The 25879-nt window shown below is 35.0% G+C and overlaps 3 protein-coding genes across 11 annotated transcripts; 1 reads left to right on the forward strand and 2 right to left on the reverse strand.

The window, feature by feature from the left end:
- Positions 1–659: 659 nt before the first annotated feature.
- Positions 660–8042, forward strand: LOC148195518 (disease resistance protein RUN1-like). 9 transcript variants are annotated; one of them, XM_088094789.1, is made up of 9 exons: positions 660–1348; positions 2475–3576; positions 3732–4007; positions 4133–4894; positions 5389–6013; positions 6458–6629; positions 6768–6920; positions 7796–7843; positions 7952–8042. In XM_088094789.1, the coding sequence occupies exons 1-5, from the start codon at positions 861–863 to the stop codon at positions 5857–5859; spliced, it is 3099 nt and encodes a 1032-aa protein (XP_087950915.1). In that variant the 5' UTR covers positions 660–860; the 3' UTR covers positions 5860–6013; positions 6458–6629; positions 6768–6920; positions 7796–7843; positions 7952–8042. The 9 variants fall into 9 exon arrangements, with proteins under 9 accessions (XP_087950915.1, XP_087950916.1, XP_087950913.1 ...); XM_088094790.1 differs by having other exon boundaries at positions 6801–6920; XM_088094787.1 differs by having other exon boundaries at positions 6458–6638; positions 7755–7843; positions 7952–8001.
- On the reverse strand, positions 6927–18238 carry LOC148195519 (disease resistance protein Roq1-like). Its single transcript, XM_088094799.1, has 5 exons — positions 17483–18238; positions 15798–16896; positions 15214–15495; positions 14359–15123; positions 6927–8252 (listed from the first exon to the last, which is right to left on the reverse strand). The coding sequence occupies exons 1-5, from the start codon at positions 17977–17979 to the stop codon at positions 7683–7685; spliced, it is 3213 nt and encodes a 1070-aa protein (XP_087950925.1). The 5' UTR covers positions 17980–18238; the 3' UTR covers positions 6927–7682.
- A 140-nt stretch (positions 18239–18378) lies between these two features.
- LOC124845457 (disease resistance protein RPV1-like) lies at positions 18379–25379 on the reverse strand. The gene is made up of 5 exons (XM_088094796.1): positions 24794–25379; positions 23586–24714; positions 23269–23484; positions 22416–23147; positions 18379–19940 (listed from the first exon to the last, which is right to left on the reverse strand). Exons 1-5 carry the CDS (start codon positions 25276–25278, stop codon positions 19521–19523), a joined length of 2982 nt encoding a protein of 993 aa, XP_087950922.1. The 5' UTR covers positions 25279–25379; the 3' UTR covers positions 18379–19520.
- Positions 25380–25879: the final 500 nt, after the last annotated feature.

Here is a 25879-nt window from a genome sequence, read left to right on the forward strand (position 1 = left end):
AAGTTGTTATGTTTATGGACGACTTTTGACTATGGGAGTGAAGTCGTAAAAACACATTATGATAAGATTAAAATCACTAATAACTAATTTGATCAATAATTTTATTGATCTTTTTTATAACGACTTTTATGTTAAGACTGAAATTATCTTTCTTTATAATTAACTTTATTTAAAATTTTTCAAAAAATTTAATAAGAGAAGTCATCTTTTCTTAAAATAAAGATAACTTTGGTTTAATACAAATTGAATTGAAGTTAAGATATAATTACTTTGATTTTGTGTTTAGTTTAGTTGTGATTAATATCATGACATGGTATTACGATTAAGAGTTTCTTTTTTTGCCAAAATTTGACAAAAGTTACCTACTCATGACTTCAATAAAACTTATTTTATGAGAGTTATCATATAAAAAAAACAACTTTCAATGTAAATTATTTTGAAAGACGTCGTCTATACCTAAAACGACTTTGTTTTAGAAAAAAAAATCTTTAAACAAAATACACAACTTCAACGTAATAAAAAATTAAGTATATAAGTAATTAAAATTAATCCTAATGAAAATCATCTTATGACTTCATCTTCACAATTAAAGACTTGTTCAAAAGTCGTTCGTATGAGACTCCCTTAACCTTTTAGGTAATTTAAAAAGAAATCGAAGTGATTTGAAAAGCATACTAACCGAGAAAAAGAACTTAGAAATTAACCGGTAATAATGATAAAATTCTATTGATTTCAACTTCATTCAACACTTAATTTCTTTCTGAAATCAAGATTATAAGTTCATCTGCAGTCAAACGCGTTTCTCTTTTAAGCAGCTTTTGCAAGTTTCTCTGCGTGTTTTTGCATTATTGTTGACCCCAATGTCTTCTTCTTCATCATCACAACCCCAATGGATCTACGACGTCTTCATCAACTTCAGGGGAGGAGACACTCGCAGAGACTTCGTCTCGCATCTCTACTGCGCCCTCTCCAACGCCGGCGTCAACACTTTCTTCGACGACGAGAATCTGCTCAAGGGAACGCCGCTGGAGGAGCTAACGCGAGCGATCGAAGCCTCTCAGATTGCGATCGTCGTTTTCTCCGAAACCTACACCGAATCCACTTGGTGTCTCACCGAGCTTCAGAAAATAATCGATTGCCACGAATCCTACGGCCAAATCGTTGTGCCCATATTCCACGGCGTCGAACCGTCCATTCTACGCAATCCCAAAGGTCGCTTTCGTGAGGCTTTGGAAGCTGCTGCGAAGAAAAAGTTTTCCGAAGAGCATAGGGAGTATGGGTTGTCGAGATGGAAAAACGTGCTCAAGAAAGCTGCAAATTTCTCTGGTTGGGATGTGAAGAATCACAGGTACATCACAGGTTTTAGACTTAATACATCATGTTTTAAGCTTAATCCTGCAGTTTTAATATTTTTAAAAGATTTCAAATTTTGAATTGAATGAAGTTGTTAATTTTCACTTGGACATTTTTTTTTTCTCTAATTTTTCCAAATTTGTCTCCACAAATGTTTCACTAACATTACTTTTTCAACTCACCAATGAACTTGCTTTTTTCAACTCACCAATGAACTTGCTTTTTTCCCCTCTCTAATTTCCTCAAACTTGGTCATTCTTGAAAAGAGAAGGAACAAATTAATCGGATAGTTGAAAGAGATTAAAGAGAAAAAGAGTAACTTGAAATTGGAAGAGGACAGAGGAAAGAAATGAGTGGATGGCGAACAGTAGGGTTCTTAACCAAAAATAAAAGATATTTTTGAGACTTAATATAATGAAATTTTTTAATAAAAAATCAATTAAAAATATGAGTTACTTAAAAAACTTAATTAATTTCAAAATTATTTTACCAAAATTGTTTTAAAATTTGGTGTGTATATACACACATATATATGTATTTATTTCAGTGTAAAATCTTAATTTGCCTTTAAATATTAAATTATTGTAATTTGTAGAATGTACTTATGAAATCAAGAATATTGCAGGAAGTTTCATAACATTCTTAATTAGTGTAGAATTAAGTAATTTGAGTTTAGTAGTAATTTAGAAATGTGTCTTGCATTAAATTTTCACTCAGTTTTTCCTAATTTGAGACATATCTGCTTTAACATATAATAAGTGCAATACCTAACTGTCTTAAACTCTTTGGAAGCCTAACTTTGCCTTGTATACAAAATAGTTTTTGGGAATCTTCCATGCTCACATGCATATCTAATAAAATTAGAGCAATATATATGAGAGAGATTACAAGAAATAAAGCCAATAAAAGTATTTGAAAAATGAATAGGAGCATGTCTTGTTTTTATTCGAAGAATTTTGGAAGAACATATAAATTTAGGACTGATATAACGCTACTAAGTAAATTAATTAAGTTTCTTAGTTTTTTGTGAATGAGTTAATATTGGTTGTTATAAAAAACAAAAGAGTATCTTTCTAGTACGTCGTCATTTTGATTGTTTGTACTCGTTATTGAATTTGAAGGAATACAGCTAAACTAGTGAAGGACATTGTTGATGACATACTGACAAAACTAGACTACGCACTCTTGTCTATAACTGAATTTCCTGTTGGATTGGAATCCCGTGTGCAAGAAGTGGTTGGAATTATAGAAAATCAATCCGCCAAGGTCTGCACCATAGGAATTTGGGGAATGGGTGGATCGGGCAAAACTACCATGGCCAAAGCCATCTACAATCAAATTCATCGTAGATTCAATGATAAGAGTTTCATTGAAAATATTAGGGAAGTTCGTGAAACAGATGGAAGAGGGCATGTTCACTTACAAGAAAAACTTCTTTCAGATGTCCTAAAAACAAAGGTCAAGATACATAGTGTTGGGATGGGAACAACTGTCATCGAGAACAGACTTTCTAGAAAGAAGGTGTTCATTGTACTTGACGATGTGAATGATTTTGGCCAATTAAAAGATCTATGTGGAAATCGTAAATGGTTTGGTAAGGAAAGTGTAATAATCATTACAACTAGAGATCTACACCTACTTGACCTACTTAAAGTTGATTATGTTTATAAAATGGAGGAAATGGACAAAAATGAGTCCCTTGAGCTTTTTAGTTGGCATGCTTTCAGAGAAGCGAAACCAAGAGAAGACTTTGATGAGCTCGCAAGAAATGTAGTTGCTTATTGTGGAGGCCTACCACTAGCTCTTGAAGTCCTTGGTTCTTATTTAATAGAGAGGACAAAGAAAGATTGGGAAAGTGTATTGTTAAAACTAGAAAAAATTCCCAATGATCAAGTTCAAGAGAAATTAAGAATAAGCTTTGATGGTTTATGTGATGACATGGAAAAGGATATATTTCTTGATGTATGTTGTTTCTTTATTGGTAAAGACAAAGCCTATGTTATAGAGATATTGAATGGTTGTGGGTTACATGCTGACATTGGAATAACAGTTCTTATTGAGCGTAGTCTCTTAAAAGTTGAAAAGAACAACAAACTTGGAATGCATCAATTGCTACGGGACATGGGAAGAGAGATAATTTGTGAGAGTTCAAGAAAGGATCCTGGGAAGCGGAGTCGATTGTGGTTTCGTGAGGATGTACTTGACGTATTGACAAAGAATACAGTAAGTACATTCTTTATATACAGTTTTGAAACTTGAAAGTTTTCGTCTTTTTACATTCAATATATGTGTGGTTAGGCTGAGCTTTAAGTATAACTTTATCGTGAGCTAACAAAAGAGGTTTCCATTTTTCTTTTTCTTTTTTCTTATCATCACAGGGAACTGAAACTATTGAGGGATTGGCTCTGAAATCAGATTTCATTGGCAAAGATTGCTTCAAAGCTTATGCTTTTGAGGAAATGAAGAAATTGAGACTGTTGCAACTTGATGATGTACAGCTTACTGGAAATTATGGTTATCTTTCTAAGCAACTGAGGTGGGTTTGTTGGCAAGGATTTCCTTCAAAATATATACCTAAAAATTTTTTTCTGGAAGGTGCAGTTGTGATTGATTTAAAACACAGTAATCTTCAACTTTTCTGGAAAGAACCTCAGGTACGTATCACATTCCGTTTTCTTTTAAAACTCAATTTAACTAATCTAGGAATTTTTTCCACTTTACCACTGTTTCAATTTTTTCCTTCTCTAATCTTTTCCTAACTAAAACTATCTTCTTGTAGATTTTGAGGTGGCTAAAAATCCTCAATCTTAGTCACTCCAAGTACTTGACTGTAACTCCTGACTTTTCCAAACTACCAAATCTTGAAAAGCTTATTCTCAAAGATTGCCCACGTTTGTGCAAGGTACACAAGTCCATAGGAGGTCTCCGCAATCTTCTACTGATAAATTTAGAAGACTGTAAAAGTCTTGGCAATCTGCCAAGGGGAGTTTATAAGTTGAAATCTGTAAAAACTCTCATCCTTTCAGGTTGTTTGAAGATTGACAAATTAGAAGAAGATATAGTGCAGATGGAATCCTTGACAACACTAATTGCTGAAAATACTTCTATGAAACAAGTGCCCTTTTCAATAGTAAAGTCAAAAAGCATTGTTTATATATCGCTATGTGGATTTGAAGGATTTTCGCGTAATGTTTTCCCTTCTATCATTCGTTCTTGGATGTCACCAACAATGAATCCCCTATCTTATGTTCATCCATTTTGTAGCACATCGTCATATCTAGTTTCCATGGATATGCAAAGTTATAGTTTGGGTGATCTTGAACAAATGCTTAGCAGCCTCTCAAATCTACGAAGTGTTTTGGTTCAATGTGACACAGAGTCTCAAGTTTCTATGCAAGTAAGGGCACTTTTGGGCAACAGTGTAAATTTTACACAGGTCGAAATAGCATCTCAAATATCAAATCATTACTTTAGGTCTTATTTGATTGGAATTGGAAGTTATCAAGAAGTCTTCAATATTCTAAGCGCTAGCATATCTGAGGTTCCTTCCCTTTTCCTTTGTCTGCTTTCCTTCACTTTTCAATTTAGCTATTACTTTAGTGAACATGACATATCTAAATAAAACTTAAATGTTCTGGTTCTTTTAGTTCTTTTTCCTTCTCTAATCACACGGCTTCATTTAAAAATACTTTATTTTAATACTCAACAAGCCAAGTGATCATTCTCATATGAAGCACTAGGAAATTGATTCCCACTTTCTTCCTGCCATGCTTCCTTCATGTTTCTTATACTCCCAGAGAAAAACAGGTTGAAAGACCTGTGTGATATATACAGAAATGCATCCTAATGATCTGTTATAGAGTACACAACAAAACTATTATCCAAAATTTTGAGTTAGTTATCATAACAATGTTTTAATTTATGCATTATGCTGTTATATTGTTAAAAAGCCTGGAATGACAAAATAATGATTGTAGGAATCCATTTTGAATATAACAATTACATAAATGGCTAAACTTTTTTCTCATGATACAGGGATTGGCAACCAGCGAGTCTTGTGATGCTTTTCTCCCAGGTGACAATGATCCTTTTTGGTTGGCCCATATGGGTGAGGGAAATTCAGTGTATTTTACTGTGCCAGAGGATTGTCGCATGAAAGGAATGACTTTGTGTGTAGTTTATTTATCAGCCCCTGAAATCACAGCAACTGAATATCTTATTAGTGTTTTAATGGTTAATTACACAAGGTACACTATCCAGGTATTCAAGCGAGAGACGGTATTTTCCTTTAATGATGTAGATTGGCAGGGCATAATATCACATTCAGGCCCTGGAGACAAGGTGGAGATTTTTGTGAATTTTGGCCATGGATTGGAGGTCAAGAAGACAGTTATCTATCTAATGTGTGATGAATCAATTGATAAGGAAGTCAAACCTTCTCCTGAGCCAAAGAAGGAACCAAAGAAAAACGTCTTTGAAAGATTTATAAAGAAAATTTTAATATAAGATTTCAAAAGGGTAGAGGCTTCAGCCAATTTTGCCCGGACCGCCAAATTCAGTCTGGGATACCTATTCGTATTCATGGGGAGAGGAGGGATATCTATGTTACAAACATTCCTCAATCTTTCTTACCGTTGTGCTAGCCTCATGGTTTCTCAAGGTATGATGCATAAGAATCGTAGCAAATAATATTAATTTATTGTAGCACTTTTTGTGTAAAATTTAAAAGATGGAAGAAAAAGAAATGCAAATAGTTGTCTTTTTCTTTCTATTTTCCGAAGGAAATTTTTGTGCATGCACATTGTTGTATGTATCTAATTTTCAGCAGATGAAGGTCGTTCATTTACAGGATGTGTGTATCCTCCATTATTTCCTAACTCTTGTTTTAGTTAGTATGTATTTTATATATGCAGTTGGGTATTGATGTTTTATGGGGTATAATATACTTGTTTACTCTAATGATACTTCTCTTATTTGCCTTTAATTTTCAATGATGAAAATTACAGGGTAAGGATTGAACCTGAATTTTTATTCTGCTTAGTTATTTGTGCTACTAGATCTGATTAATTGATTCATTGTTATATAAAATAAAAAATTTTGACAGGCTTTCTCTTGCTCAGCTCTGAAACAGAATGATGTTGTCACTGCTGTGGAGAAAATGGCAATATTCTCTCAAGCTTAAGTTATTTACATATGTTGGTTGGAATGTAAACTCTGATTTGGCTTAGAGGCATTTTCAAATTTTAAGGAATACAACATTATCCAACAATGTAGAGGTAAAAGTGGTAATACTGCTAGTATTTGACAAAGTATACTTAGATGAAATTGGGCCAAATCAAATTTTACATTTTAAAATGATGTTTTTATTTTTACTTTTTAAATGTGGACTGATCTTCACAAGACAACTTCCTCAGAATCCGTTTCTTCAATTTTTCAACTTCACATAGGAGAAATGGGTACAATACCCGACGAACAAGCTTTTCTATCCTAGACTTGCACAATAGTATCCTGTTGTATCAAGCTTATGATAATCTCAAGTATCAAGGGGGTTCCAATCTAAATTTAAGGTACTACCTAAAGATCCAAAGTCTCTTATAATCCTCAAATGACAATAAAATGTAGTTCATTGATAATGACGTTTACGTACAAATATTGTTTTATTTGACCCTTTCAGTCGAGTATTAGAAAATACACAGAGAAGATATTAGAAACTTGTGCTTGAAGTTAGAACAGCAGTATATTACACAAAGTTTTCCAAAAAATGTAAAGTCAAATTAGATAGGCGTAGTTTTTGTTAAATGTTAGACTGTAAATAACTTTATAAAAAAATTAATTTTGTTGATCTAATTGTTAAATTATAATTTCTATCCTTATAAATTTTGTTAAATTTGAACAATCGTATATGATTACTCAGATTAAATTTGAACAAAAATAATAATGATTATCCATATCAAATTTTTGTTAAAATTTCAAATTTTTAAAAGTATACATTAGATTACACTGATTTCGATTTGATTTATTTATGTAAGAAATCAGATAACTTTATATTAATAAAAAATTTTGCATATATAATTTGTAAAGTGAACTTTCAAACTAGTTATGAATTTAGAAAAGATGATTTAATAGATTAACCGATGTAAATAAAAGTTATATAGTGTAATTTAATTCATTTTCATATATATATATATATATATATATATATATATAATTTAAATTATGTACATACAAAACAATGTTTTTTTCTTGACAAGAATATTTCATTAATACACTCAACTAGAAACACTTAAATCCCACATGATGCTGTTTAATGTCCAATAAAAAAAGTTCTACTAGAAGCATAAACATGCTTTAATTTTCTTTGCACTTTTTGAAGTTCTTTTTTTCTTTTGTTTCTTTGGTAGCTCCATTTGGATATTATGAGATGGCTCCATTTGTGCTTCAGGTGATGATTGCGCACTCCCTTCTCCTGATGGCTGTGTGCTCTGTTCAGGTGATGGACTTTGTGTTACAATTGGCTGACTAAATATTAGATAGACACCTGCTTTTTTTATTGTCATTCCATGCTCAAAACTTACGAAAATGTCGACATTGTCACCAGGTCCTAGATTTGATATTATGCCTACCCAATCTTCATCACTAAAAGACATTGTTGCTGTTTGCTTGTATATCTGAATGGTGTTCTTTGTGTAATTAAAGATGAATACACTAGCAAGACTTTCAGTTGCCATGTTATCGGGGGTTGATGAACAAACAACACACAAAATCATCCCCTTCATTGGGCAGTCAATATCATCAGGCACTTGAAAAGGTATTGAATAATCTTCCCCTGTATAGGTTAACCAATAAGGATACTTGTCCCCTGGAAGGAGAAAATCACTCGAACTATGGGTTTTGAGGACCTGTATCATGAACTAAATCTTAGTCATTTACGTATTTATATGCTATTCAATTCAAGTGGATATTTTGTGCCACTATAGTGTCTGTTTAGGAACAAAAGTGTACAGCATAAAATTTAGGTAAGGAAACGGATTGAAATGAATTCAGTCAATAGTTAGGTGAGATTTCCACATGCACTTTATTTATGATACCCGCTTACAATAAAATTTGATCATCTCAAACCATAAATTTGTTCAAGGTAATACTTGTGCATTGAGTTTTAAGATTTTGTCATTGACAATTCCAAAATAAGACTCCCCATCATAACTCCCATTTGAAAAAAGAGATTTTTGTTGGGTAACGGAGTAATGTAATCTCACTAAAGGAAAGAAAATTACAACAATCTTCTCTCTAACATGAAGGGGAAAATAATAGGAAAAACAATGACATGGAGAACCTTAGAAGAAAACTTGTTTTTCTTTTAATAATATTTCTCTCAACCACTAAAACATCAAAGCAGTATACAAGAAGAGGAAGAGATTTTGATGTCTTGCTAAGCAAACATTTTGCTCTTTTTATAACAAGAAAAGTAAGCATCAAAGTAAATTTTCTCCGATATGAATTTCTCTTTTCACATTTTCTCACTTGAAGATTTTGATGAAATTAATTAAATTTTTACATCATGATTTATTTTTGTCATCATGTTGTCTATTTTTCTGATAAGTCACAGTAGTATCAAACTCTCATAAACTTGTCAATGCTAATGGAATTTGTCATAACATTGGTCAGGTTTTCATTGATGTGAATCTTTTGCATATTTTCTCTACTACTTCTCAAACAAAGTGGTAGTGTATACCTATGTGCTTTGTCTTGGAGTAAAAGACAAGATTTCTTACAATGTGCAAAGGCTTTTTGATTGTCACAATATACAACAAGATTTTGTTGCTTGTGCTTGAGTTGATCCATTAACCTTTGAATCTAAATAGTTTCCTTACATGCTTGAGTAGTTGCCTTGTACTCAACTTTTGTAGTAGACAAAGCTATAACATGTTGTAACTTGGATAACCAACTTACTACCATAACCAACTTACTACCCCTCTTGGAAGTATAAACACAAAGTCAGTAGTATATCTCTTTGGCTTATTTAAGGATTATCTAAGTAGCACTTCAATTCTCTCCATTAGGATTTTCATGAATCTACTAACCACTCTCATTGCTTATAAGATGTTTGGTCTTGTATATATCTCGACATATATAATGTTTTCTATTGCTAATGCATACAATACTCAATATATTTTCATCTTATCTGCTTAATTGCTAGGACTCATACTTGAGGATAACTTACAATTGACAAGAAATAAGTCAAAAAAATTTCTTGCAATCTTGTATTTTGAATCATCACAAGATTTTTTGTAATTATTACGAGAAAACCAAATCTTCTTATCTTTTTTGTCTTGGATAATTTACATCCCTAAAATCTTGTTTACTGATCATATCAAACTTCTTATCCAACTGTGCCTCAATTCTTGAATTCAAGCTTTGTTTGGGCCTACCACTATGTCATCTACATGTAACAACAAGATGATAAAATCGTTCTCATCAAACTTATTGTAATAAGTACAATGGTTTTCACTCAATATGTTGTAACCAAAGCTAATAATGAAGGAAACAAATTTCTTGTATCAACACCTAGGCAGAGCTTTAAGCCATATAATGGTATGGTCAATTTGCAAACCAAGTTTTGTTATTCTGTAAAGTCTTTTGTTTGGAGAATATATTTTACCTCTTCTAGGCCTTCATGAAGAAAAACAATTTTTATATCCAATTACTCAAGATGTAGATCAAATGGAGCACACAAGGCTAAAACAACTTAAATTGTCAATCTAACAATTAGATATTAAAAACATTTTGCTTAAGACAATGCCTTCTTTATAAGTATATCACTTCACTACCAATCTAACATGACATTGTTGTACTTGATCATTGTCATCTTTTTTGATCTTATAGACCCATTTGTAACCAATGACTTATTGACATTTTAGAAGTGCAACAAGCTTCCATGTCTTATTTTTGTATAGAGCCTTTGTTTCTTCTTGCATCACCATCATACATAAAGAAGCATCTAAACCGCTCACAACCTCTTGAAAAATTGAAGGCTCTTCCTCATTCAGAAGACAATATACATCTTGGCTTGCAAAACATATTGTAAGTGCTAAGATGGTTTAACCTTTTCTCATGTTGATCGTTGGTGTCCTCCCTTACTAACTACATTTGGCTCTTGTTCTTCATGCTCTTGTTTTGACTAAGAAGAATTATCCAAAGGCTTTCTATTTGTACTATGGTAGTATCCTTTGTAAAGTTGTCATTTGTGTACTTATTTTGCTATTAATTGTCTGCAAAGGCCACATCCCTACTAACAACAACCTTGTAGGTAGTAGAATCTTACAAGTGATACCCTTTCACATTGTCATCATAACCCAAGAATATATATTTTCTAAATTTTTGATCTAGTTTTGCTCTTTCTTGAAAGTTGTACTTTACGTATGAGGTACAACCAAATGCATGTAGAAAGAATAATAAATCGATTTGCCATTTCCAATCTCCATCGCGGCCTTCAAACATATAACTATTGACAGTGTTCAATTTATCATGTAATAGGCGATTTTAACTACTTATCCCCCAAAAAGACATAGTCACTCCCACTATACTCAACGTAGTTCTTGTTCTATACATGAGAGTTCTATTCATCCGCTTTGTCACACCATTTTTTTGAGGTGTATATGAAACATTAAATTGTCATGTAATAGCTTCTTACTTGCACAATGCTATTGAAAACACATTTGACTTCCTTTGATAGGGTACACCCGTAATCACTTAAAGTAATCATTAATGTATGATACAAAATACTTTGCTCCTTCGAAGGATAATACTGGTAATTCTCACATCATAATTATTAGATGTAGTAAAAAACTATATATGGGATTAATCTCCTTTGTATAGAAAATACACATAAAGAACTTTATTTATGATGAAGGAAATATGGGCTAAGCCCAAAATACAAACTAAAGAATAATACAAAGTAACATAAGATAAAAGACAAATATAAGATATCTAAGATATCTAATAATCTAAGATATCAAACACTCACCCTCAAGCTAATGCATATAAATTGTATGTACCAAACTTGTTACAAATATATTCATTTCTCGATTCTTGTAAAGACTTAGAAAAAATATTTGCTAACTAATCATTTGAGTTAACGAACTTAGTCTTAATATCTCCAAATACAATCTTCTCTCGAATGAAATGACAATCAATCTAAATATGTTTGGTTCTCTCATGAAATACAAGATTAGAACTAATATTGAAAACAACTTGATTGTCACACATATAAGTGTCATTTTAGTGACATCTCCCAATTATAACTCTCTAAGCAATTGCTTAAGATAAACAAGTTCAGAAGTAGCTTATGCCATAGCTTTATATTTTGCCTTTGCACTAGATCTTGCCAGAACACTTTTTTTCTTGCTTTTTCAAGAAATCAAGTTACCACCAATGGAGACACAATATCCAAAACTTGATCTTCTATCGGAAGGAGATCTTGACCAATCAACATTTGAATAACACTGTTAAAAGATTGAATGATTTGCCCCATATTGTTGAATAACACTGTTAAATTTTCAAAACCAGGCCAATGATCTTTGCATGAGGAATTAAAAAATTGGCTTACCACACTAATTGCAAGGAAATGTTAGGACGAGTAACTATAAGATCAAGATCTAACATAGGCTACCATTGATTTGTTATGAGTTTGGTATTGGGATCCATAGGTGTGTCAACAAATTTTGAATTCACCAACTCAGTTTTCTCCAAAATATTTATGCATGCTTTCTTTGAGATATAACAATACCATTGTTGGATTGGACCACCTAAATACCTAAGAAATATTTGAGTTTACCAAGATCTTTGGTCTGGGATGTTGTTTGATATGGGAGATGTTGTGGTTATCACTACCTAGAAGAAAATTGTCACCAACATATACTATTAAGTAGACACATCCATCTCTTGAGTGAGAATAAGAGACTGAATGAGCTACCTCACACTATTTCATACCAAATTATTGAAAAGCATTGCTAAATTTTCCAAGCCAGGGCGTAGGAAACTGTTTTAGGCCATATAAATATTTGTGAAGATGACATACCAATCCGAAAGACTCTCCTTGAACAATAAATCTTGGAGGTTTCTTCATATATATCTCTTCCTGCAAATATCTATTAAACAACACATTTTTGACATCCATTTGATAAATAGGCTATTCTTGAATAACAACCATAGTTATAAATAAACGAACAAAAGTCATTTTTACCACGCGAGAAAATGTATCACCATAATCTAACGCAAAAATTTGTGTAAACTTTGATCTCAATACGGGCTTTGAGGCAATCATATTACCATCAGGACCAACTTTGATAGAGAAAACCCACCTGCAACCAACAACAAATTTCCTGGACAATAATGGGATGAGCTCCCGAGCTTCACTATTCTGTAGAGCACTTAGTTCATTGGCCTGACATCAACTAGGATGGGCTAAGGCATCACTAACAAATATTGGGAATGGTCACAAAATAAATAGATGAAAGACAAATATAAAAAAATGAAGGTAATTTATGATAACTTAAAGAAATATAATGTGGAGAAGGATTATAGGTAGAACGTATACCTTTACAGAGAGCAATTGAGAGGTCAAACTTAGTTGTCAGAGCTAGAGAAGACATAGTAGTTGACACTTGGGTTTGACACTAGGGTGATGGCAATGATGACGACTTTGATGGCGGTGACAGTTGCAGTGGACAGGGGTGACGAAAATTTTTCAAAACAACCTTAAGCTTTAGATACCATATTAAGAAGTGAATTTTAAGCTTAACTCAACCTTACAAAACCGGCTTTGCTTACTTTGAACTTTCACAAACATGCTTTGCTTACTTTTCCCACTAGAGTTATGCCCTATTGATCTACCTCCCTCCATTCTCAAGGTCTTTGCTTACTTTGAACTTCCACAAACATCCTCAAAATCACCATTCAGGCCTTTGCTTACTTTGAACTTTCAGTAACATCATTCTCAAAATGTCCTATTGATTTACCTCCCTTCATTCTTAAAGCCTTTTTTTGCTTACTTTGAACTTTCAGAAACATCATTCCCAATCTAGCTCCTTCATTCTTAAGGCCTTTTTTTGCTTACCTTCATTCTTAAGGCCTTTTTTTGCTTTTTTTTTTTTGCATACTTTGAACTTTCAGGAACATCATTCAACATCATTCTCAAGGCCTTTGTTATTTTTATATTGATGATTAATTAAGGGTGTCCTTCAATATTGTTATTTTTATATTGATGATGGGTTGATTAGGTAAATTCTGAAGTAGTAGGTAAATTCTGAAGTAGAAGTGGGTCACCAATGGACACACGAACATACTTTAAAGTGTAGGTGTCTTCAATATTATTTTTATATTGATGATGGGTTGAAGTAGGACACACTTAAAATATGAAGAATACTATATTCTTGTTACAATAAGAACCTTTAGAACTTCCACGATGTGTAGGTGTAATATGAATTAGGAGAGTAAGAACATATGAAGTCCCAGCTAAACTATCACAACTAAAATAAAAGATGATAAGATGAATAAGCAGATAATAGACAATAATTTAATTTTACTGAAGGAAAGAAAATTACAGTACTCTCCTCTCCCCAGAAATCAGAAAAATAACTAAGAGGAGAACCTTATAGGAGAAACTATTCTTCTTCTTTTCTCTGAAGCAGTAAAGTACACTGAAAAAACATGAAATAGATTTTGTTGTCTTCCTAAGAAAATAATGTGCTAATTTATAACAAGAAAAGTAAGCATCAACGTAAATTTTTCTTAACGTGGGACTTATCTTCTGAAATATTTTATGAGATTCAGTTTGTAATAGAAGTGATAGAGCAGTGCTCCCAACCAAGCTAAATGCCAAAAAAGTGAAGCATATTCCATTTTTCCAAGTAAAGGTTATCCAATGCTCTCTAAAAAAATTAAGAAGTTAATATGAGTCACACACACAGAAAAAGAGAGGCGAGAGATTAGAGAGATAGAATGAACCTCTGTCATATCATTGCTAAGCATATCCATGACTTGGTAGTGACTTCCAAATCCAATTAAACGAGATACCATGGAATTTTCTGAAATATGTGGTGCATAGGTTGTTTCCATTGCAGAATGTAATTTGCAGAAGTCATCCACTACTCTTCTTAATTCTTGAGTTAGTTGAAGATCTGAGTTACATTGCACGCAAATGCTTCGAAGTTTTGAAAACTCACTAACCTTTGATAGTAGGTTAACCAAATTATTATCCTGTAGATGTACAGAGACTAAAGATGTTGACATGCTTCCAAATGATTGCATAGAGGATACACGACCTGTTGTTGGCGACATCCAAGACCATATGATAGAAGGAAACAAAACACTTGCTAATCCTTCATATCCACAAAGTGATATAAACCCAATCTTTTTTAATCTTATTATAGAAAATGGCACTTGTGTTAGGCTAGTATTCTCTGCCCTTAGAGTTGTTAACGATTCCATCTGCACTATTTCTTCTTCTAACTTGTCGATCTTTGAACAACCAGAAAGGATGAGTACTCTTAAAGACTTCGATTTTATCACTGGGAGATTCCGAAGGCATTTACAGTCTTTCAAATTTAAAATAAGAAGATTAGGCAGATCTCCAATGGAATGGTGCAGCTCAGACAAGTTTGGACAATCTTTTAGAATGACTCTCTCAAGATTTGGTAGTTTTGAAAAGTCAGGGGTCTTTGATAACAACTTGGAATGACTAAGATTGATGAACTTTAGACTTTGCAGTATCTGCAAGAGATATATTTAGAAGAGTATTAGTAAAGTAGATGGGAGAAACAATTAGTACGCTCACCATAGAAAACTCTGTTGATGATATACCTGTCGTTGGGGCTCCTTCCATACTAGCTTAAGATTACTGTGTTTCATGTCAATAGCAACTACTTTTCCCTGATAAAAGTTGTCAGGTATGTATTTTAATGAAAATCCTCGCCAATAGACCCATGTCAATTGTTTGGAAATATGCCCATAATCTCCAGCAAGTTGGACATGATCAAATTGCAAAATTCTCAGTCTTTTCATGTTCTCAAATGTTTCGGCACTGAAGTGAACTCTTCCATGTCTATGCAATTTCAAAGCTAATCCCTCAATGGCTTCTGTTCCCTGTAATCAAATAAGCACAGGAAAATTTGACAATTCAATGAAGCTAACCATATGCTATTTTCAAGTAGAAAGGTAATAAGCTATAGGCTGTTTTCACAAAGCCTATAGCCTCAGCATGCATATAGTGTGCGTTACCAAGACAAACACATTCAAAACCCAAAAATTAACAGTCCTACGGCTTTCACCCAAAAGATTAAGAAAAACAATATGATTGAAAAAATAAAAACAGAATGTGTTACTATGTTCTTGATAAGATCACAATGGATGATTGAAATTTTAAAATAGTTACAGAAAGTTCTTACGGTATGTTCTGTCAATATATCAAGTACGTGATCATGAACCCATAATCTACTGCGCTTTTGTCGTAGCGGTGAACTTTGACGAACAATTTCTCTTCCCATATCACGTAGTAAATCATGAATTCCGAGCTTGTTATTCTTCTCAACTTTGATTAGGCTCCTTTCTACTAGTACTGGTATTCCAATATCAGCATGAAGCCCACAACCATTTAGTATCTCTGAGACATAGCCTCTGTCCTTACCAATAAAGAAGCAGCATATGTCAAGGAATATGTCCTTCTCCATATGATCTGATAAACCATCATAGCTTATTTTCAATTTCTCTTGTATTTTATCATTTGGTATTTCTTTTAGTTTTGATAATACACTTTGCCACTCTTCTTTGCTTCTCTTGTATAAGTAAGATCCAAGAACTTCAAGAGCTAGTGGTAGCCCTCCGCAGTATGTGATTACTTCCTTTGAGACTTCAAAAAAGTCCCTAGTTGGATTTGCTCTCCTAAAAGCATGCCAACTAAAAAGCTCAAGGGACTCAATTTTATTCATTTTCTCGACTCCATGCACATAGTCAACTCCAATCTCTTTGAGTAGACGTACGTTTCTGGTGGTAATGATTATTACACTTCCTCGACTGATTTCATTACGATTTCCACATAATGCATTTAATTGTTCAAAGATGTTCACATCATCAAGAACAACAAGTACCTTTTTTGTGCAAAGCATTTCTTTGATCTTTCCTTTTCCCCAATCAATGCTATGCACGTTCGTCTTTGTTGTTTTAAGGATATCTGAAAGAAGCTGTTCTTGCAAATCAATTGGGCCCCGATCTCCTCCCCAAACTTCTCTAATATTTGCAAGAAAACTTCTATATTTGAATTCTTGACGAATTTCATTGTAAATGGATTTGGCTATGGTTGTTTTGCCAATCCCTCCCATTCCCCAAATCCCTAATATACAGGTTCCTATTTTTTTATTTCTAATAAAGTCAATAGCATGCTGCAGACGACATTCTAGTCCAACTGGAAAGTTTGTGATAGACAAGTATGTTCTATCCAGTCTTTTCAAAACCTTACAAACAATTTCCTTCATAAGATTATTTTCATTTCTGCAACAAAAAATAACCCAAAATGAGAATGGACACAAATTGTCAAAAGATTATAAGCTTCGAATAAAATTTCAATTGTATACAACCTCAGAAACACTTTCTGTAGCAGTGTTCATAGCAGAAGCACTTTTACTAAATCTTTTACAAGTACATCAGAAATCTCGTAAATAGCAAATTGATGTGTGTGGTTTCATAAACTATACTGGACTCCTCTAAGACTATATTCATAACTAGGACTGAACTTTCTTCATCTAAAATTGCTCTCAGTTCACATATTCCGAAATATAAAATATACTTCTCAATATATTAATGTTCAATTTTTGACCTACCCTTAAGCCCACGTGAAGAATTTTATGGTATAACAGCAAAGTATCACAATAAAAGCCTTCATGGGATTTACTCCAAGAGGTAGCTTACAAGGGAATGATATTAGTAGGCCTCTTGTATACTATCTCTCTACTTCTACACAAACATTCTTCTAATGCAAACATTGACTCGGGGAAATTTCACTCAGATTTTACTTCTTTCAGTGCTGGTGCTGAACTTAAATGATAATAATAATAATAAAACAGAATAGATTGCTTACCTGTAATTTTTCAAATCCCAACCTGATAAATTTGCTGCTTGTGTCAGGGCTTTCTTCCATTGTTTTATCTTGTTCTGTTGGTCAGAAATGACTTCGAAAGAAATATGTTGGGTGTCACGTAAAAATGAGGGGCCAATATCATAAAACACTGGCATAACCACTTGTCCTCTAAAAGCATGGCATTCCATGATTTTGAGGAGTTCATCAAGACACCATGTAGAGTGAATGTAGTTATGGGAGAAAACAATGATGGTTATCTGAGATCCTTCTATTGCATGCAACAGTTCAGATTTCAGCTCTTCTCCCTTATCAAGCTTCTCATCGTCCAGAAAAGCGTTGACTCCAGTGTCTTTGAGGGCAGAATAGAGATGGGAAACGAAATTCCTCCGAGTGTCTTCTCCCCTAAAACTGATGAAGACATCATATGTGAACTGGGGTTTTGATTTTGATTTTGATCTTGATTTTGAGAAGGATGGCGACGAAGAATAAGAAGGCATTGGTTGAATTCGATGAAAAACGACCAAGCCAGTAAAAGTGAAAAAGCATGTTTTTTCATTTTGGTGTTTTTTTACAACTTATATGAGGGGCTGAATGCCTCGTAACTCCGGCTATTAACGAAACTACAACGATGTTTCCGAAGCATATGACAGAAGTCCATTTTGTTTTTCTTGCTTTTCGGTTTTTACGAGGAAGCAAAATAGAATCAGAGGAAGAAAGAAATAATAGCTGGCACAGTTCAGTTTCAATTTCGCTTGTAGATATTTAGTGTATAATTATTAGGAAGATTAGAAAAGTAACAACTGGAAGCAAAAGTCACACCACTTGTTGCCAGTATACCCTACACGAAAGAGGAAAATGCCCATAAACCAACATTTTCAGACAAAAAAATCACAACAGAAAGGAAAAATCTACTAATTTAATCTATTAAAAACTTTTCGCCAATAATAAATAATGGATATATCTTCGTCAAAGTATCTAAGGATTAATAGACAATTGTCTTTTCATTAACAACGTGAATCCTAACAAGAAAACTCTAATTGCTTGCACAATAAAAATAATAACATAAATCCTCAGCGGTCTCCACTCCTTTGCCTCTTCCATCTTCATACAAAAAGCAGAGACCATCATTACGGGTTCTTCACATTTTATCTCGCTCATCCATCACCAACAATTCCTTTTTTCTTCTACAAGACATCCACACAGATTCTTCCCATCCTCCAAAACCAGACCCTCTTCCGTTCTTCATCCATTTTCCTCTTCATTTTTGTCAGCAACTGAAAAACACAATAGGCAATGCAGTACAAATTTCCTGAACACATATTCATCCTCTTAATCCCTCAAGAACACATAAAACAGAAGGAACTCTGCTATCAACCTCCTATCAACATCTGCATAGTCAAAACACTAGGCAACATCATCATCTTCATCCACTTCTCCTTCATTACCATCAATTTCTTCTTCCACGTTCTTCCTCTTCATCCCAATTGTGCCGTATGACCATCTCATCAAGCATTTTATATCATGTATTATTCATTGACATTTCCCAAAGGAAAATCATATCATCAACAAACAACAGAAGTTCAACTTCCACACTAAAGAGTCTTTTACCTATAACATCTAACGATAAACTTAAATGTTCTAGCACAAAACGAGCAAGCGGATCCCCTTGTTTGATGCCTCTTTGCATACCGAACTCCATAGTAGGGCTTTCATTGACAGAAATAGATACAGAGCATGATCCAAAATAACACTTTTCATAAAAGCCTAGTCTTCTAAGCATGTGGAGAAGAAATCCCCGAGACTTTATACATGCAACTTACTAGAGATAAGAGTCTGTAATCATTAAATCTCTAGGGATTCTCCCCCTTAGGGATGAGTGATATGAATGATGAGTTGCTTCCTCTTGGCAGAGGTCCATGAAAGTGAAATTCAACTAAAAGCCTTTTATGGATTGCCAAAAGGGATCTGCAGTTCTCAAAGAAGATAAATGACTTACCAAAAGTCACACATTACAATTTTCTTTATGAATCTAAGGAGATCATTTTTTTTTTGGAGTAGGCACTTTTTCCAAGTAATGTGATTCACCAAATATAAGATAGACATGTGTATTCTTGACCACCACTCCTTGAGAAAAAGTCACAAAAATCTCCACCTTGTCTCCTGATCCTAAATTTGACCTTATAGCCTGCCAATCTATATCATTAAAGGAAATTCTTTTGCCATGCATGTGTATCTGCAATGTGCACTTTGTGTAATTAACAATTAACACACTTCTAAAACCTTCAGATGCCACAATTTCAGGAGTTGATACATTAAAAACACACAAAAACATTCCCTTCATGGCATTATCCGGAGGCACAGTGAAAGAAACAGAATCTCCCTGACCCATATAGGCCAACCAATAAGGGGGGTTGTCACCTGGAAGAGAGACATCAGAAGACTCACTACTTGCCAATACCTGTACCATGAGATAAAAGCTTAGTCATTTATTTAATTTTCCTATTCATATTGTCATCTACAATCATTATTTGTCGATAAAGATTACAAAATCCAATACTCCATTAAAGCATACCAATGGAATTAAAATAAATTTGATTAGTAGTTTCGTTGTGTATATATCACCATCTTGTCGTTAGGGATTTAGAATCCATTTCTGTTTTCGTCTCTTTCAGTATATATAATCATTGAGTATTAAAAAATGAAAAAACTAGTCAAGCAAGAAAGAGGAAATCAATTTCCTAGTACTTAGTATAAGCATGATCAATTGGTTATTCGATTATTAAAATTTTTGGATAAAGTTGAATAGCTCTAGAAGCAACAAGTGCTAAAAGTATAGAATTGTAATTTCTATTAGATACTTTCTTATTTGTTGAATATAGTGAAAAACTATATTTGGATTAATCTCCCTTGTGTAAAATACACACATAAGGTTCTCTATTTATAATAGAAGAAATATGGGTTAAGCCCAAAATACAAATGAGAAATAATAACAAACTAACTAAAAGATAAAAGATATAATATATCTAACAATCCCCCTCAAGCTGGAGCATACAAATTGTATGAACTAAGCTTGGAATAGATGAACTCAGTGTTGAAGGAGAGCAGTGGTGGACAATGACAAGCTGCAAGGACTGATTCCCAATCAATGATGGATGAGTGATGGGATCAACAGTAGTAGCTGAAAGCTAAGAGCTACAAAACTGCAGGGACTACACTAAATCCTCATCAATGATGGATGGGTGACGGGAAACAGTAGTAGCTGAAATCTACAAAACTGCAGGGACTACACCCATATTTATGTGACTTGCAGTGTCTTGGAAACGTACTCCCCCTCAGTGTGAAGGTGGAAATGTGAAAGATCACAGTTGCTGAACCACTAAAACAAAACAAAATATTAAGCTACAATGCTGAAACAAAGGCATCAAAGATCCAAAGACATGTTGGAGGTCCAAAATTCTTTGTTGGACAACTCCCAAGTGGTGATACTTAGCAGTGTATCACAAGAAGATCGGGCTAAACTCTAGCCCAAGAAGAACTGACGCAGTTGCGTCTGTCTGAGACGGTAACGACTGAAGCGGCGGTTGATAGCTATAAAACTGCAGGGACTAAATTGCCATCACTGACTGATGGGGCCTATAGTGGCTGGAAGCGACAAAACTACAGGGACTGCCATCACTAACTGTGTGATGGGCGCCTACAGTGGTTGGAACCACACGGCGCCTGGACGGCGGCAAACGGCGCCTGGACGGCGGCAAACGGCGCCTGGACGGCGGCAAACGGCGCCTGGACGGCGGCAAACGGCGCCTGGACGGCGGCAAACGGCGCCTGGACGGCGGCAAACGGCGCCTGGACGGCGGCAAACGGCGCCTGGACGGCGGCAAACGGCGCCTGGACGGCGGCAAACGGCGCCTGGACGGCGGCAAACGGCGCCTGGAAAGCGGCAAACGGCGCCTGGACAGCGGCAAACGGCGCCTGGACAGCGGCAAACGGCGCCTGGACAGCGGCAAACGGTGCCTGGACAATCAACGGCGAAGACGAAGACAGACGAAGATGGCAGCAATGGCTACTCTGGAAGGTCTGAACAGAGAGAGGGAGGTCCGGCGAGAGCTATGGAGGTGTCGCGGTGAAACTCCGACACCGGGAAGGCGGCGCGTGCAGAACACGCGCCCGAGATCTGACGAGAAGAAGGCAGCACATGGAGGCGCGTTGAGCGGAGTATATGCTTCACTCCGGCGGGGTTGGCCGTCGCTCGAGGAGACGCTTCAGATCCGTTGGTCACCGGTCGAAATTGTGACGGCGGCCGGCGGTGGCTGGCGATAGCGGAGTGGCCTGAAAGAAGCGCTGCGTGACAGCGCGTGACTGAGAAGCGGCTCTCGAAACCGGCGTGGTTGGCCGTCGCTCGAAGAGACGGTCCAGCAGGTCACCCGTCGAAACTGTGACGGTGGCCGGCGGTGGCGGCGGCGACGGCAGCGGCGCCAGCTGCGGCGACGGTGGCCGGAGTTAGCAGCGACGGCAGCGGAAAGTGGCGGCAACAGCAGTGGCACACTAGGTTTGGACTGGTGCTGACTGTGACAGAGATTTAAGAAGAAAAAATGGACTGCCCACTGAGATTTTAGGGGCTGCCGGCGGCCGGACGCTGGCAGACAGCAGAGACCACCAGAAGAGGATCAGAGAACTTGCTTTGATACCATGTTGAATATAGTGAAAAACTATATTTGGATTAATCTCCCTTGTGTAAAATACACACATAGGGTTCTCTATTTAAAATAGAAGAAATATGGGCTAAGCTCAAAATACAAATGAGAAATAATAACAAACTAACTAAAAGATAAAAGATATAATATATCTAACACTTATGATTATTTTCCGTTCTCTTAATTAATAACTAAAATGATGGAGAATGAAAAAAACAAAGGAAAAGGGAGAGAAGAACCTCAGATATGTTATTGCTGACAGCGTTGAAGAATTCATGGTATGCTCCAACACCGATCAAAGAAGACCTGAAATGCTGCTTTGAAATTTCTGATTCAGTAATATTTGAAAAATAGTCGACCAGAATATTTTTTACTTGCTTAGATAGTTGAAACTCGGTGTTACATTGCACCAAAACAGTTCGAAGATTTGCCAAGTTGCCAAGCAATGGCGCAATATCATCCCAACTATTATCCTCCATATCCACACAATTCAAATTAATATAAGATATGGAATTAATTGTTGGCGACATCCAAGACCGAATAATGATGGAAGGAAAAGGATTACATGACAATCTCTCAAATCCTCGTAAGGATATATATCCAATGGCTTTTGAACTTACAATTGAAAACGGCACTTTTTTCACAGTTGTATTTTCAGCAGCTAGAGTTATCAAGGATTTCATTTGCACTATATCTTTCTCCATTGGGTCAATCTTCGAACACCCAGAGAGGATAAGAGTTCTTAAAGATTTCAACCTATATATCTCTTGGGGGAGATTGCTTAGACTCTTACAGTCCTTCAAATTGAGTAGTATAAGATAACAGAGATGTCCAATAGATTGGTGTACTTCCTGCAATCTCGGACAATCTTTTAGAATGAGTTCTTCAAGATTTGGTAGTCTCCAAAAGTTAGGTGTTTCTGTTAAGTACATGGAGTGACTAAGGTTAAGGACTTTTAGTGATTTCAAAACCTACACCAAGATAGTTTTTGATAAATATTAGAGACAGAAAATAAAAATTGAGACAGTAGCAAGTCACTATTTTATTTTAATTAAGCTTTATCTTGTAATGAAGAATGGCTCGTAATAAAACCTGGGGTTTTTCCAAAAAGAATTGAAGAAGACTGTGTTTTAGATCAATCGCTATGATATCATGCGCATTAAAGTCGTTGGGTAAGTATTCTGTAGAAAATCCACGGAAACTAATCCATCTCAATTTCGGAGAAAGGTTCTCAGAATTTACACCGTCTTTCGGAAGTCTTGATGGTTCTCTTCTTGTCGATAGCAATACCTCATAGTCTTTTCTCCCCTGTGATTTAAAGAGTAAAAAAAGAAAAAAATGCATTGCGTAGATGAGAAATTAAACACTTTCAAAAGATGTTTCAAATCACATATAAAGAATGTTCTTACATCATTCACTTTCAATGCATATTCTGCATCCACATAAAACAACAGTTGACCGTTATTCCAAAGTTTCCTTCTTGAAGTTTCATGAAAAATTGTTTTTCCCAATTCTTGTAGTAAAGGATGCATTCCCAATTTGTTATTCCTTTTGACTTTAATAAGGTTACCCTCCATCAGAACTCTTATTCCTCTATCAGCATCTACTCTAAACCGATGTAGAACACCTGTTTCACTATCAGCTTCTACTACAGAGCTACTTAGGATTTTCGTAGCATAGGCTCTGTCCTTACCAACAAAGAAACAACATAAATCAACGAATAAATTCCTTTCCAATTGATTGCTTAAACGGTCCAAGCTTATTTTCAATTTCTGTTGAACATTGTAAGAGGGAATTTTCTCTAATTTAAACAATACACTATACCATTCCACTTCCGTCCTTTCAAATAAGGTACTTCCAATGACTTCAAGAACTAGAGGTAGTCCTCCACAAAGAGAAATTAATCTTCTTGCAAGGTAATCGTATTCTTCTTTCGGTTTTGCTTCTCTAAATGCGTGCCAACTAAGAAGTTCAAGGGACCTATGTTCATTCATTGGATTTATCCGAAAAACAGATTGAACTTGATATTCGTTAAATAGGTCGTCGTCTGTTGTTGTCATGATTATTACAGTTCCTTTACTTAACCATGAAAGACTTTCCCTTAGAGATAATAATAAAAGATAGTCATCCATATCGTCAAGTACAATGAGGATCCTTTTCCCCAAAAGTCTGTCCCGAATCATATCTTTTCCCATCTCAAGGGTATCTATCTTCACCTTTGTTTTTATGACATCTGAAAGAAGTTGTTCCTGAAAATGTATACCCCCTCTTGGTTCACTAAATTGTGCAATACCTTCAATGAAACTTTTATGCATGAATGTACCATGGATTTGATGGTAGATGGCTTTGGCAAGGGTGGTTTTACCTGATCCTCTCATTCCACATATCCCTATTGTACAAACATCCATGGATTTATCTTTTATAGTTTGAATCAGTTCTTCCACTGGGTATTGTAATCCAACTGGGAATTTAGTAGCAGAAAAAACTGATGAATTACGAACGCTCTTAACAATTTCGTGCACTAGTTCAGCATCACTCCTTCAAGTTTAACAGAAGTCATGTATTAACAATGTTAAATCAAAAGCCTGAAATATGGTTGAGTGAGTGAGTGATTTACCTGTGATTACTCTCATCCCATCCAAACAAATTTGCAGCTTTGGTGAGTGCGTGGCTCCATCTGGACATGCCATGCTTAAGTTGTTGTGCTGAAAATGTTTGATGTGCAGTTTCTTTGAAGGCCTTTCCAAAATCACCCTTCTGAAAACGTACATCGGATGGCTGAATTTCGTAATATACAGGCAGAACATGTCGGCAATAAGTTTGGTGCCATTGAATGATTTGTTGAAGCTGATGAAGACACCAAGCAGATTCAGAATAGGTTTTGGTGAAAACAACTATTACTACCCGACACAGATCGAGAATAGGTTGTTGGACGTGCGTTGACTCCACTGCATTCTGATGGTGAAGGAAAGTGGTGAGTCCAACGGACGAGAGGACAGAATCTAGATGAGAAACAAATTTCGTGAGGATGTCTTCTCCATTGAAATTGATGAGCACGTCGTAATACCGTGGGAGTTTGGATGATGAAGACGCGAATTCCATGGAGGGAATTGAGAGGTAATGAACTGTTAGAAGAGAAAGCAATAATGAATCACTCCCAAAGAGATTATCCGTACAGACACCTAAGCGAGTCAAAGTACATATTTTAATTATCCTCGTAACGCGTTAAGACCATCACAGAACCTTTTTTACTTTGAACCAGCACCCACTTTCAACCACAAAAAAATATATTACACTAATTACTATGAAATATTTTCTATTTTATTTAAAATTACATATTTTAATGCTATAGTGTCTGATCCGGTAGGCTTTGCAACAATGCATCGCCGCCGACAAACATGACATATTACTGAACCGTGTTCTAAAGATATTTAAGCCCGTTTGTTCTATTTGGTAAAATAGCCTATGACTATGGGTGTGGTTCCCTCCACCACCACACCTTTTTCTTTTCACATCTCTTTATTATTTTGTCTCTTAGTAAAATTTTATTTTTAGGATTATTATTTTTTAATTTTATTTATTCACAACCTATTTCATTAATAACTTATTCTAGTCTCGTACATATGAGTAAAATACTTTTCTTTCATTTTAACATTATATTTCTTTTTCTCTTTCTTTCGTCGTTGTGAGATACTACAAGTTG

The sequence above is a fragment of the Vigna umbellata genome, chromosome 7, assembly GCF_029865625.1.
Source record: "Vigna umbellata cultivar VRB3 chromosome 7, Vumbellata_1.0, whole genome shotgun sequence".
NCBI classification, from domain to species: domain Eukaryota; kingdom Viridiplantae; phylum Streptophyta; class Magnoliopsida; order Fabales; family Fabaceae; genus Vigna; species Vigna umbellata.

Bases quoted from the DNA above. Each gene is read 5' to 3' on its own strand.
- LOC148195518 (XM_088094789.1), top strand. From the start codon at position 861: ATGTCTTCTTCTTCATCATCACAACCCCAATGGATCTACGACGTCTTC. The intron at 3,577-3,731 runs GTAAGTACATTC...TTATCATCACAG, and splicing joins ACGTATTGACAAAGAATACA to GGAACTGAAACTATTGAGGG. The intron at 4,895-5,388 runs GTTCCTTCCCTT...CTCATGATACAG, and splicing joins TAAGCGCTAGCATATCTGAG to GGATTGGCAACCAGCGAGTC.
- LOC148195519 (XM_088094799.1), bottom strand. From the start codon at position 17,979: ATGCCTTCTTATTCTTCGTCGCCATCCTTCTCAAAATCAAGATCAAAA. The intron at 16,897-17,482 runs GTAAGCAATCTA...TTTTTGTTGCAG, and splicing joins TGGGATTTGAAAAATTACAG to AAATGAAAATAATCTTATGA. The intron at 15,124-15,213 runs GTATATCATCAA...TATCTCTTGCAG, and splicing joins GGAAGGAGCCCCAACGACAG to ATACTGCAAAGTCTAAAGTT.
- LOC124845457 (XM_088094796.1), bottom strand. From the start codon at position 25,278: ATGGAATTCGCGTCTTCATCATCCAAACTCCCACGGTATTACGACGTG. The intron at 24,715-24,793 runs GTAAATCACTCA...TTAAACTTGAAG, and splicing joins TGGGATGAGAGTAATCACAG to GAGTGATGCTGAACTAGTGC. The intron at 19,941-22,415 runs GTTCTTCTCTCC...CTCATGGTACAG, and splicing joins TCAGCAATAACATATCTGAG to GTATTGGCAAGTAGTGAGTC.